This window comes from Carcharhinus amblyrhynchos, chromosome 8, assembly GCF_965287045.1.
Source record: "Carcharhinus amblyrhynchos chromosome 8, sCarAmb.v2.hapA, whole genome shotgun sequence".
NCBI classification, from domain to species: Eukaryota; Metazoa; Chordata; class Chondrichthyes; order Carcharhiniformes; family Carcharhinidae; genus Carcharhinus; species Carcharhinus amblyrhynchos.
The window spans coordinates 20,741,778-20,755,940 of NC_137331.1; the positions used below are offsets into that span (position 1 = coordinate 20,741,778).

At 43.2% G+C, this 14,163-nt stretch overlaps 2 protein-coding genes across 2 annotated transcripts in view; one reads left to right on the plus strand and one right to left on the minus strand.

Annotated features, from left to right (window-relative positions):
* Positions 1-11,733, minus strand: part of dcaf13 (ddb1 and cul4 associated factor 13) — a 73,572-nt gene extending 61,839 nt beyond the window's left edge. The window contains exons 1-2 of the mRNA XM_080194834.1: positions 11,564-11,733; positions 3,773-3,972 (exon numbers count right to left, since the gene is read on the minus strand). Of these exons, the coding sequence (XP_080050960.1) occupies positions 3,773-3,972; positions 11,564-11,633 (270 nt within the window). The 5' untranslated portion in view covers positions 11,634-11,733. The remainder of the gene's footprint in view (positions 1-3,772; positions 3,973-11,563) is intronic.
* Positions 11,734-11,821: 88 nt separating this feature from the next.
* Positions 11,822-14,163, plus strand: part of LOC145346461 (solute carrier family 25 member 32-like) — a 30,112-nt gene continuing 27,770 nt past the window's right edge. Inside the window, exon 1 of the mRNA XM_080193763.1 lies at positions 11,822-12,092. Coding sequence (XP_080049889.1) covers positions 11,924-12,092 — 169 coding nt within the window. The 5' untranslated portion in view covers positions 11,822-11,923. The remainder of the gene's footprint in view (positions 12,093-14,163) is intronic.

The following is a 14,163-nucleotide window of genomic DNA, read 5'->3' on the forward strand; positions in this document are numbered from 1 at the left end:
TCTTGGGGAGCCACTGCACAGACACTGGGAGATCTCCTGTCATGCCCCACCAACAGACCTCTGGCCCTACCACTGATCTCTCGCTGTGCCAGGCTTGCACTCTGCCCCATCCCCTGCCCATCTGGACCATACTGCTATAAATTTCTAGGGTTATAATTAAAAAATTGGATAAGTATCGCACAATCCAGCATGCTCCCCAGTAGGAGGAAGGAGACCCATTATCAGGCCATAAGCCAAGGAACTCCCTGTACCACATGGAAAGACCAAGATCGAATGTTAACGGTAATATATTTTAAACTGAGATCTCCCTCATTCTACTGCCAGAACATACCAGTGGATGAATCCTATTAAAAATAAACGGATAACCCTGAATTTCAAAGAACAACAGGCAATATACACCTCAGTGCTCATATATCAAATATCTTAAATCAGGATCAAAAGGCAACACCACAAATTCAGGATTATAATCAGAAGGGGAGTAGTTCAGGATTAATGATGAACTGCAAGATAATATAGCCATCCATAGAGCTTGAAAAGGCCAAAGCTTTGACAGGATTGTTGAGTGACATCAAGGATCAATTCGTAACTTTACTGAGGCCTCTGCATCTCTGTTTTGTCATTGCCCAGAAGCCCTGGAAGAAACACATCTAGGCCCTGACAGGTGGTCGGGTCTCATTGCATCTAGCCCCCTCCAGCTTTTCTCAAAGATCAACACAACACAAGACCAGCAATAAGGGTATATATACAACCCAGGTCTCAAAGATTTGATACAGTATGCCTCTGAATTCAAGATATCCAACCTTCAAATCCAATTATGAAAGCATGGCACATATTCAGCCAGGAATTTATCAGCAGCCTTTGGGAGATGGAGTGCACAGACATTTCTCCTCCTGCCTCATCTTCCTGAATTAACCAGGATGTCCGACACACCACGCAGCAGGATTTCCAAGGACTAAGGTGAGCTCCCAAGGAAACTGCCCTCTAGACTGACAGGATTCTTTCCTCGACTTCATCCATTATCTTTCGGATGTTTTGCAGTACATCAACGTGAGCAGCATGGTTTGTGCCAGGGAGCCAAGACAGTCATCCACAATGGCAGCCATCATTTTAATACCTACAACACAGCTCACTCACCAGTTAAACCATCATTGTGAACAAGGCCCTATCCCAGCCACCTCCTACTGTCTTGATCAAACGAGAATTTTCTTGGTGAGAGGTCACCCGACACCAGGCTACAGTCCAAAAGGTTTATTTGAAATCACAAGCTTTTGGTGGAGAGAAGCATGTAGGCACAGGGTATATAAGCAGAGAGATGATAGCCCAAAACTCTGAGTGATCAAGAATGTCAAAGTACAAAGAATTTTCTTGACATTGACCTATTTCCCATCAAATCTTAACCAGGATCTTCCAGGAACATACTACAGCATTTACACTCCAGGATTAGATAATTATGGGTACTGCATCAGGATAAAAAGGATTAAATGATGAGCAGCGCCAAAGCTCATGGAAACACAGTCATTCCTGTGCTTACATTACTGGAACCTTATTTTTAACTTTTGCCCTCTGGTTCTAGATACCAGGGGAGCGGAAATATTTTCTCAGCATCTACCCTGTCAAGATCCCTCAGAATCTTATGTTTGAATAAGATTACCTGTCAGTATTCTAAACTTCAATGATCATAGGCCCAACCTTTCCTCAAGACAATCTCTTCACTTCTGTATCCCTGCATTTTCTCCATTTTAACGCTGCATTTCCTCCATTTTAATATGCTGCTTTTCTATTCATCGTGCCAAAGTGGACAACATCGTATTTTCCCACATTACACGCCATCTGCCAAATTTACGTCTGCTCAATCAATCTATATTTGAAAACACTGTCCTCCTTATAACTTATTTTCCTAACTAACTTTCTATCAGCAAATTTGACTACAATACAGCCTATCCCTGTAACCATATCATTAGTAGATTGTAAATAGTTAGGGTCGCAGTACTGACCCCACTCCACTAGTTACAAACTGCCAACCTGGAAATTACCTATTTATCCCAACTTTGAGCTATATGCAAGAAAATTACATTGTTCTTTAAAAAAACATTCCGAGAAGCAATCACAGCTTCCATACAATGTTTAAAGAAATGGCACATTTTCCTTATTGTAATGCTTCAGGGTCAAAGATTGTTACAGTAGCAGTACAGTAAGTAGTCTCACAACACCAGGTTAAAGTCAAACAGGTTTATTTGGTAGCACAAGCTTTTGGAGCGCTACTCCTTAAACACTCATCTGATGAAGAAGCAGTGCTCCAAAAGATCATTCTATCAAATAAACCCATTGGACTTTAACCTGGTGTTGAATCTTCTTACTGTGCCCACCCAGGTCCTATGCCAGCATCACCAAGGCGGTGTGGTAGCAAGTGGTTAGCACTGCTGCTTCACAGCTCCAGGGACCTGGGTTCGATTCCTGGCTTGGGTCACTGTCTGTGTGGAGTTTGCACATTCTCCTCGTGTCTGCGTGGGTTTCCACCGGATGCTCCAGTTTCCTCCCTCAGACCAAAGATGTGAGAGTTAGGTTGATTGATCATGCTAAAATTGCCCTTAGTGTCCTGAGGTACGTAGGTTAGAGGGGTTAGTGGGTAAGTGTGTAGGGACGTGGGGGTGGGGCCTGGGTAGGATTATGATCAGTGCAGACTCGATGGACCGAATGGCCTCTTTCTGTACTGTGGGGTTTCTATGAACTCCGCATCACAGTGAAGGAGTATATTAATAGTATGGAAGGTATGCAGTGAATACTTGAGGAAGTGCATAACTGCGACCAGTGTAATAGAAAGGTGGGTAATATTGGATATGAAGGCAGGAGGTACTGGTGTGTCAGGAGATAACTTTTTTTTGCTCAGATACAAAATCAGCACACCTGAGCTGAAATTAAAATGTTGATAGCTTATAGATCTCAACAAAATGCCTGATTAGTTGATAAGCTTTCAAAATTGAATGTGTGTTTGATTGGAAAAATAATGATGAACTGAATTTTTGAGGTCTAGCAACAATAAGAAGTGACTTAGCAATAGATCTCCAAGATATAATGTTAGAGAAAAGTAGGGAGATAGTCTGCAGAAGGATGAGGAAGAAATGGAAAATACTGTTGATATTTAGCAGTACTGAGAGGGGTAGAGATCATGCATGCATAATTGAATGCCACAAAAAAAAGGGAGTAAGGGCAACTGCATGAAGTGGGGGTAAAGCACCATCAATATGGTAATAAGAAAAGGTTTCATGATGTAAACCATTAGATAAATCAAGTCTTGGAATACGATATCTCTAGTTCTGTTTCGGTGAGGAGTCACATTGGGCTTGAAATGTAAATTCTTTCACCATTTGCAGATGCTGTCTTCCACACTTGAGTTTTTCCAGCACTTTACTTTTATTTCCATTTTATACAATTTTTTTGGGCTCCAGCTTCCTGCAGCAGATACATATACTGCATTGACTCTTACAACACTCTAGATCATTTGACAAATTGTGCCTGTGAAAGAGTTATCCAATTAGCCTCACTTTACTGCTCCTTCTCCATAGCTGTGTCATTTTTAATAAATATTTTCACTTGCTAGGCTGTCCATAAATTCCAGTCAATCTCACTCGAGATATTTATCTCATCACATTACTGGCCATGACAAATCCAGTTATCCATACTCTCAATCTATGCTCTATACTGGCACCAACCCAAGCTGGACTTTATTTATTTTACAAAAAAAATTACAAAATACTATACATGCATCACTCACCTCGCCATTGCAAGCCCCAGAGATTATTGTGGATAAACTCTTAAAATGTTTGGCCAAACAGTGTACACCATCCCTGTGACCATCAAGCGATGCTACAAATGGTTTAGCAAAAATCCGATCCAGTTTGGTTGCATTCAGTGCTCTAATGTATTCCCGAGGTACTTCAAATGGGTGCAGTGCAGGATCATAATTCCTTGGAACTGAATACAGAAATTGGAGATAACAAATTAGGACAAAGCCAATTATTTTGCAAACAAGTTGTCTAATTAATGGAAGTATATATAGCCTGCAATAGTGATAAGCCCATACTGCATACCTGTTGTCCACCAATGTCATGTCATCGCATCTCCTCCCCTTACAAGCAGTATGGTTTGACAAGCAACATGGCTTGAAATTAATCTACAGTCTCAACGTGGATGATATTTCTTCAGTACTATGTATTTAAAAACAAAATCTAGTAAATTCCTCCCTTTTATTTTCAGTTTTCTTTGCACCTCTGGTACTGGTAGGGGATTTTCATAATAACATCACTGTAGTGTTAATGTGAGCCCACTTCTAACACTAATAAATAAGCTTTAAGCTTAATCTTTGCTCTCTACTGTGAAGACTGATACAAAGCAGCTGGAGTATTTAGTTTATCTGCCATTTCCAATTCCTGATGGTCATTAAGGGCTGAACAATATTCTCACCTATCATATTTGTTGTACAAAAATAAAGTCAGAAAATCCTGGAAAAACTGCGGTCTGGCAGCATTTATAGGGAAAAAAGAGACCTAACATTTTTAGTCTGTTTGACTCTTTATCAGAACTAAACGAGGGAAAAAAGTGTTGGACATCAGCAGTTGGGAGAGATTGCAACAAAGATGTAACAAATTTAAGAATAACAAACAGATGGCCCAGTGCAGGAGGGTTTTTGGGAGAGAGATTTTGCATCGAGACGTGTGGGGTTCTGGTCATTACATTATAGGAAACAAGTGATTTGCATTAGAGGGGGTGCAGAGAAGAATTACCAGGATGCTACCTGGCCTAAACAGTCTGAGCAGGAGCAGAGACTGGATAGGGTGAGGCTGTTTTACTCGGAGCCACGAAGGTTGAGAGCGGACCTTGTACAAGGTTATGACAGGCATCAATAGGGTGGAAGAAAGGCATTTTTAATCAGGGTGCATTGATTTAAGGTGATTTAAAGGTAAGAGGTGGAAGAATAAGACAGGAGTGAGGAGAAATCATGGTGCAGCTATATAAAACCTTGGTTAGACTGCATTTGGAGTACTGCGTGCAGTTCTGGTTACCATACTACCAGAAGGACGTGGGAGCTTGAGATTGCAAAGACGGTTTACCAGGATGTCACCTGGTCTTGAGGGCATTGACTCCGAGGAGAGGTTGAATGAACTAGGATTGTTTTCACTGGCAAGATGGAGGCAGAGGAGACCTGATAGAGGTCTTCACTTGACAAAGGAGCAGCACTCCAAAAACTTGCAATTTCAAATAAACTTGGACTATAACTTGTCTCAAGATTATGAAAGGCATGGACAGGACGGAGAGTCAGATGCTTTTTCCTAGGGTGGAAGTGTCAATTACAAGGGAGCACAAGTTCAAGACGAGGGGGGGAGTTTAACAGACGTGTGGGAGAAGATTTTCATGCAGCAGTGGGTGTGTGGAATGTGCTACTAGAGGTGATGGTGGAGGCAGGCACATTAGCAACATAAGAGGCATCTGGATAGGTACATAGAACATTACAGTGCAGTACAGACCCTTCGGCCCTCGATGGTTCCACTGGTCGGCACAACAATCTAATGGCCCTCTAACCTAAACTATTCTCATGTTATCCATATGCCTATCCACTGACCATTTGAACGCCCTTAAAGTTGGCGAGTCCACAACTGCTGCAGGCAGGGCATTCCACACCCTTACTACCCTCTGAGTAAAGAGCCTACCTCTGACATCTGTCCCATAACTACCACCCCCTAATTTAAAGCTATGTCCCCTCATGTTAGCCATCACCATCCAAGGAAAAAGGCTCTCACTGTCCACCCTATCCAATCCTCTGATCATCTTATATGCCTCAATTAGGTCACCTCGTAACCTTCTTGTCTCTAATGAAAATAACCTCAAGTCGCTCAGCCTTTCACCACAAGACCTTCCCACCATACCAGGCAACATCCTGGTAAACCTCCTCTGCACCTTTCCCAATGCCTCCACATCTTTCTTATAATGCAGCAACCAGAACTGTACGCCATACTCCAAGTGCAACCGCACCAGAGTTTTGTACAGTTGTAACATGACCTCATGGTTCCGAAATTCAATCCCTCTACCAATAAAAGCTAACACACCATACACCTTCTTAACAACCTTATCAACCTGGGTGCCAACTTTCAGGGAGCTATGCACATGTACCCCGAGATCTCTCTGCTTGTCAACACTACTAACAGTCCTTTCATTATTCTGTACTCCTGTTACTCTTACCAAAGTGAATCACCTCACACTTTTCCGTATTAAACTCCATTTGCCTCCTCTCGGCCCAGCTCTGCAGCTTATCTATGTCCCTCTGCAAACTGTAACATCCATCCTCACTGTCTACAACAATGAATAGGGAGGGAACAGAGGGATATGGTTTAAGGGCAGAAGTTTTTTTTAGTTTAGTTAGTGCTTTATGATCGGCACAGGTTTGGACGGCTGAAGGCCTGTTCCTGTGTTGAACTTTTTGTTCTTCGTACTCAAACTAGGAAGAAAGTGCAAGACATTGGTGAGAGTTTCCATAGATCTCCAGGTAGCAGCAATAAAGTAGCATAATACTTTTAGATTGATGGGGAAGATTGCATACCCCAAAAACTGTAAATTTCAAGTGTGCTTTCAGAATAATCTTCTGGGACAATACTTCTCAATGAAGGAAGTGACCAAGCCATCTTAGATTCAATAATGGGTAAAAAGCCAGAATTAATCAATAATCTAACAGAAGGGAACATCAAGTTAACAGTGACTATGATATGGTAAACTGTTGGCCTTTATCTCAAAGGGACTGGAATATAAAAGGGTCGGAAAGTATGTTACGGCTGTACAGGCCTCTAGTTGGACTCCACCTCAGGAAGGATACACTGCCTTTGGAGGGTGCAGCACCGGCACCAGAATAATACCAGAGCTTTGGGTGGGTGGGGGGGGTGTTAAATATAGAAGACGATTAAGGGATCATCTAAATGGACTACTTAAAATGATTAAAGGATTTGTCAGGGTATAGCAAGAGCAAGGAGAAGTTGCTTCTTCTGGTGGGACAATCCAGAACATAATTTTATAGTTACAAGTTGACCATTCATGACAAGGTCAGAAAGCACAAAAGGCAATGGGAATCAGGCATTCCCTCCCTAAAATCTGCTGATCCTATAGATCAATTGAAATTTTCAAAATCAAGACCAATAGATTTTCATTAGGCAACAGTATTAAGGACTTCAGGCCTAAAGCCAATAAATGAAGCTAAGATACGGATCAGCCCGTGGATAAACTAAATGACCGAACAGACCCAAGGGACTGAATAGCCTATTCCTATGTTGCTCAGAGGAAGAAAATGCAATGCACTGGAAAAAAACAACAGTCCAAGTTTCATTGAGATCATAATAAAATTATAAATCTATTCTTAATTCAAAATTTGATGTTTGCTGGATTAAAAATCAAATTATGCATATGCACAATGAAGCAAATTTTATAAAAACGCATACCAAAATATTATACGAATTTAGTTCTGCCTTGTATGTATTTCACATAATTATTCATAGGCTCTTACCCTTGCAATTCCCCTAGTGCAACCCCATCTTTGTAACAAAATCACGGAATCTAACACCACAGGAGGATGACATTCAGTCTTTTATGCCTTCATCACATCATTAGCAGAGTTCTCCAATTAGTCCCGCACTTCACCCGTTTCCCCAAAGCCCTGCAATTTCCTTCCCTTTGGGTATTTACTCCATTGCCTTTTGGAAGTTACAACTGATTCTTCTTCGACTACTCTTTCAGGTTGTGCATTGTAACAATGCTGAAAAAATTCTCAGCTCTGGCTCTTTTGCCAATTGCCCTAAATTGGTGGTCTCTGTTTGCCAACTCTTCTGCCACTGGAAAGAGTAGTCATTATATGTTCTATTAATGATTCTGTATGCCTCTATTAAATCACTTCATATCCTTCACTGCTCTAGAGGAGAATAACCCGAACTTCTTGCTTCCAGGTTACAGAAGTCCCTCATTCCTGTTATTCTAGTAACTCAAAAGTATTTGTTGCACATCCCAATTACCTTGGGAGAATGATGATGAGCCATTTTGAACCACTGCAGTCCCTATGGTGTGCAGTAGGGATTCCATGATTCTATGAACATGTTAAGTAGCAGGATGCCTTTGTTGGGACAGTCACTTCCATCACTAGATACATCCCGAATTGGAAATATAATCGCCGTTCCTTCACAGTCGCTGTCAGAATCCTGGAATTCCCTCCCTAACAGCACTGTGGGACAACCCACAGAACACTGACTGCAGCAATTCAAGAAAGCAGCTCACCACTACCTTCTTAAAGGCAAATAGGGATGGTCAATAAATGCTAGCCAGCCAGCGACAACTATGTCCCATGAATGAATAAAAAGAAAATATGGTGGAGAGGTTTGGGAAGTCAGGAGCAAAGTTACTTGTTGCAGAATTCACAGCTTCTGTAGTACTCTTGCAGTCAGTGATTATGCAGCTAGTCAAATTCAGTTTCTGGTCAATGGTAACCCCCCTCCCTCCCCCCAGCATGTTAAAGTGGGGGATTCAGCAATGCTAACACCACTGAATGTCATAAGGGGATGGTTGGATTCTTTGAGATGGTCATTGCGTGGCACTTGTAAAGCGAATATTACTTGCCAATCGTCAGCCCAAATGTTGTGCAGGTCTTGCTGCACATGGATATGGACTGCTTCAGTATCCCAGGAGTCACGAATGGTATTGAACAATCAAACTTCTAACATAACAGGTGAGTTGCCTGAAGATTGGAGGGTGACAAATGTTACACTTTTGTTTCAAAAGGGCTGCAGGGAAAAGCCTAGGGAATTACAGGCCAGTAAGCTTCAGATCTGTTGTGGGTAAACTGTTGGAGAGACAGGATCTACAGGCATTTAGAGATGCAAGGAGTTATTAGGGACAGTCAGCATCACTGAGTGGAAAATCATGTCTCACAAGTTTAATTGAGTTTTCTGAAGAGGTAATCAAGGCAGCAGATAAGAGCAGTGCAGTTGATGTCTTCTACATGGACTTTAGCAAGGCTTTTGACAAGGTACCGCATGGTAGATTGTTGCATGAAGTTAAATCACACAGGATCTAAGCTGAGATAGCTAAATGGATACAAAATTGGCTTGATGACAAAAGCCAGAGGGTGGTTGTAGAGGGTTGTTTTTTCCAACTGAAGACCTATGACCAGCGTGTGCCTCAGGGATTGGTGCTGGGTTCAAAGATGTGCGGGTTAGGTTGATTGGCCATGCTTAAAAAATTGCCCCTTAGTGTCCTGGAATGCATAGGTTAAAGGAATTAGTGGGTATAATATGGAAGCATATGGAGTAGAGCCTGGGTGGGATTGTGTTCGGTGAAGACTCGATGGGCCAAAGGGCCTCTTTCTGCACTGTAGGTTTCTATGATTGTTATTTGTCATTATATTAATGACGTGGATGAGAATAAAGGAAGCATGGTTAGCAAGTTGCAGATGTCACTAAGATTGGTGGCACAGTGGACAGTGAAGAAAGTTATCTCGGATTGCAACAGGGTCTTGATCAACTGGGCCAGTGGGCTGACGGATAGCAGATGGAATTTAATTTGGATAAATGCGAGGTGATGCATTTTGGTAGATTGAACCTGGGCAGGACTTACTCAGTTAATGGTAGGGCATTGGGGAAGAGTTACAGAACAAAGATTTAGGGGTACATTTTCTTAGCTTCTTGAAAGTGGAGTCACAGGTGGATAGAGTGGCGAAGGCAGCATTCAGCATGCTTGGTTTCATCAGTCAGAACACTGAGTACAGGAGTTGGGACGCCTTGTTGAAGTCGTACAAGACATTGCTAAAGCCACACTTGGAATTCTGTCTACAGTTCTGGTGACCCTATTACAGAAAGGACATTATTAAACTACAAAGTGCATAAGAGATTTACTAGGATGATACCGGGACTTGATGGTTTGAGTTACAAGGAGAGGCTAGACAGACTGAGACTTTTATCCTCTGGAGTGTAGAAGGCTGAAGGATGATGTTATAGAGATCTATAAAATAATGAGGGTTATAGATCAGCTTGATAGTCAATATCTTTTCCTGCATGGACCAGCTGTTGGGGATATTCACTGACATCTTCAATCTCTCCTTACACTGATCGGAGGTCCCTACCTGCTTCAAGATGATGACCATCATCCCTGTACCAAAGAAAACCCAAGCTGCATGTTTTAATGACTACTGCCTGGTGGCTCTGACATCCATCATCTCCCCTATGGACTTTACGAATGGTATGTATTGTCTGTATAGCATACAACAAACAATACTTTTCATTGTATACCAATACATGTGACAATAATAATTCAAATCCTGTGAATAGGTTGCCATTTTTGGGATATCTTCTTTCCACTGGCCCCAGAGTAAGGCTGATTTTATTTATTGTCACATGTATTCAGATAGTGAAAAGTAACATTTCTTGCACACTATACAGATAAGGCATTCCATTCATAAAGAAAAGAAGAGGGGGCTGAATGTAGTGTTACAGACATAGCTAAGGTGTAGAGAAAGATTAACTTAATACAAGGTATATTCATTCAAAGGTTTGATGGCAGCAGCTGTTCTTGAGCCTGTTGGTTTGTAACCTTGGACTTTTGTATCTTTTTCCCAATGGAATAAGATAGAAGAGAATATCGAAATCATAGAAATCCTACAGTGCAGAAAGAGGCTATTCAGCCCATCAAGTCTGCACTAACCACAATCCCACCCAGGCCCTATCCCCACATTCCTACATATTTTAACTGCTAATTCCTCTAACCTACACATTTCAGGACACTAAGGGGCAATTTATCATCGGCAATCAACCTACCCACACATTTTTTGGACTGTGGGAGGAAACCAGACCACCTGGAGGAAACCCAAGCAGACACAAGGTGAACGTACAAACTCCACACAGACAATGACCCAAGCCAGGAATCGAACCCAGGTCCCTGGAGCTGTGAAGCAGCAGTGCTAGCCACTGCACTACCATGCCACCATGCCATTTGGGTTTGAGTGGTCCCTGATTACACTAGTAGCTTTTCTAAGGCAGCAGGACATGTACACAGAGTTAGTGGGTGGGAAGCTGGTTTGCGTGATGGACTTGGCTTCCTTCATAAACCTTTGTAGTTTCTTGCAGTCTTGGACAGAACAGGAGACATACCAAACTGTGACACAACCAGAAATAATGTCTTCTATGGCGCATCTGTAAAAGTTAGAGAAAGTCATAGAAGCGAATTGGCTGAATTGCCTTAGCCTCCAGAGAAAGTAAAGACGTTGGTGGGCTTTCTTAACTATTGGATTGATGTGGAAAGACAAGGATAGGTTGATGATGATCTGGACAGTTAGAAACTTGAAGGTTGAATGCTGACCATGCAGCTATTCACTCGTCCAGTTGTGTATTGTAATAACGAATCTTCCCAGGGCCCTCGCCGAGGCCTCCCAGACACAGGGCACATGTGCAGCTAGGCCCAGAGTTACAAACGCTGCAAACTTTCACCACCAGGCCGCAGCTGCCGTGAGGCAGGGAGCGCGGTCTATCCGCCGTCAGCCACTCACCTCTCTGAATGTCATTTTTCGTTTCCCTCACGTAATCGTCCGGGTTGCGGCACAGGACTCTAACCTTCATCGTAAAAACAGGTCTGTTTCTACCGCCGGCGTTTAAATCCCGCTGGCCCGCTCCGTGCCAAACTGGGCTGGGGCAAGAAGCTGCCTCAGGGTCACCTGACCGCCCCGTGCGCGCTGACGTTCACACGTACTGGAGTGCCAACGGGACCGTGCCTTACATCATCACGCACGGGATTGACGTCAGCGCGCTCGCGCTTCGACACGCTCGCGGTAGTCGCTGTCTCCGTGCACCGAGCTGTTCGTCTCTCCGTACCCGGCTCCTTTGAACTGACAAACGGTGCCGCCCTGAGGATGTCCTCAGGAGCCGGGCAGGCCCCCGACCCCGATCTAAGTTGGACGGCGGCGGCGCTGAGACTTTTCCGCCTGGTGAAGTACGAAAATTTGGTGGCCGGCATCAGCGGCGGCGTGGTGTCCACGCTGGTGCTGCACCCGCTCGATCTGGTCAAGATCAGGTTCGCAGGTAAAAAACCCGGCGCCGAGCTTCCGAATCTGTCTCCTCCCTCAGCCAGAGCAACAGTCAGCAGCGGCCATACCGACTCTGTGAAGGCACGGGGTTAGCCAGGAGGTGTACTGGAGGACACCTGTGAGCAGAACGAAAAGATTTGCTTAGGGCAGGCGGCTCAGACATGGGGATGAGAGTGTGGAGGAGGGGATGATGTGTGTGATGGTGCAGCATCAGTCAGCTGCTCCTCCACCCCAGAGTGACATCCAAAGACGTGCAGGGTAGGTATATTGGTCATGCTAAGTTGTCCCTTAGTGTTCCCAGATGTACGGGGTAAAATGTGAGGATAGGGCCTGGGTAAAATGCACTGTCAGAGAATTGGGGCAAACCCAATGGGCCAATTCTATGACCTACCCAGGGTCGTTAGTTTGTGCCATGTGATAATACAGACCGATACTTGATCCACAGATCTTTGGGAATAGGGGACAAAATGCCCCACGACATTGTGGGATCCGGTTGCAGGACTTGCTTCTTTCTCTTCCCTGTTGCCATTCTGCCTTATCATTCAGGTGTAGGGATTCAAAGTGACTTGATGCACAAGTTGTTGCCATTTTGAATGATTGGAAAAAAATTCTTCTCAGTTATTAATCTCAGTGCTGCTGTGCTTCAGAGAGCTCTCAGATTGATTTTGAAATGCTTTCATTGTCCCCACTAGTATGTGGTGGGAGAGATGGCTTTGCCATTCAGACTCTGTGTCGGGCCTATCAAAGTTGATTTTCCAAGTATTTTGCCTGAATGCTTGTGGAGTTGGCTTCAAGAAGGACATTAAAACTTTTAATTCCCTTTGAATCCAGAAGATATGGTAGAGGCATTGCTCATGGGATTTCTCTCGCACTCTTGCAAGTCGCTAATGCACTGTCTAAGTTTCACTGCAGTACAGGACCTGGTGACAACAACTGTTCAGTTCACAGGGATTTTTGTTGATTGGGGTGGACTTTTTTCTCAAATACACATTGCCACATTTTGTAGAAGGGGTTAGATCTCCTCATTGACAATGGACTTTTGATAGAGGTGACTGTCAAGGTGCGGGACATGCTCAACTTTTTCCAAGGTCAATCCTTCTACATATACGGGAGGTGGACTATTTGACTAACCAGGTATGAGTTGATACATGAGTTTTGTTTAGGCATCATTCCAGGAAAAGCCAAGTTTGAAGTGGTTTGAAAGTCTGGTACAGAGTGGGACAAAGACACTGCAGATTGTAGATCATATATATTCATGGTGGTCAGTTTAATTTTAGAGGTTAAAGATTTTTCTATCTGAAGTTTTCACTACTGACACCAAAGACCAGTTGAACTTTGAGGTAAATAGTCCTTGTAATTCTGACGGGAGTGAAAATCAGTTTTATTTTCCTGAGGCTTGTTCTTGAGATTTTCTCAAGGGCTTTCCTTTTGTTCTCGTTACTTTATTAAGTGATGCAGTCACATTGTAGCACTAGCTTCTCTATTTTTTTTAAGATTTACTTCTTTAGGTAGATAAGAGAGCACACATACCAAAGACTAGATATATTAAATACCTGGCATTTAGGGTGGCACGGTAGCACAGTGGTTAGCACTGCTGCTTCACAGCTCCAGGGACCTGGGCTCGATTTCCGGCTTGGATCACTGTGTAGAGTTTGCACATTCTCCTTGTGTCTGCGTGGGTTTCCTTTAGGTGCTCTGGTTTCCTCCCACAGTTCAAAGATGTGGGGTTAGGTTGATTGGCCGTGCTAAAAATTGCCCCTTAGTGTCCTGAGATGTGTACTTTAGAGGGATTAGCGGGCAAATATATAGGGATATGGGGTAGGGCCTGGATGGGATTGTGGTCAGTGCAAACTCAGTGGGCCAAATGGCCTCTTTCTGCACCTTAGAGTTTTTATGATTCTATGAAATCTTTACCTTGGAATCCATATTAAGTAATACAAAAAAAACCTGATACTTAATTTCCAGAATGAAATTTTTTGACCATTTGCAATTGCACAAACTTGTCGATACCTTAAAAAAAGGACAGAGTCCAGTGTTGTCCAACTCTTTGTTTTGGCATTGACCTG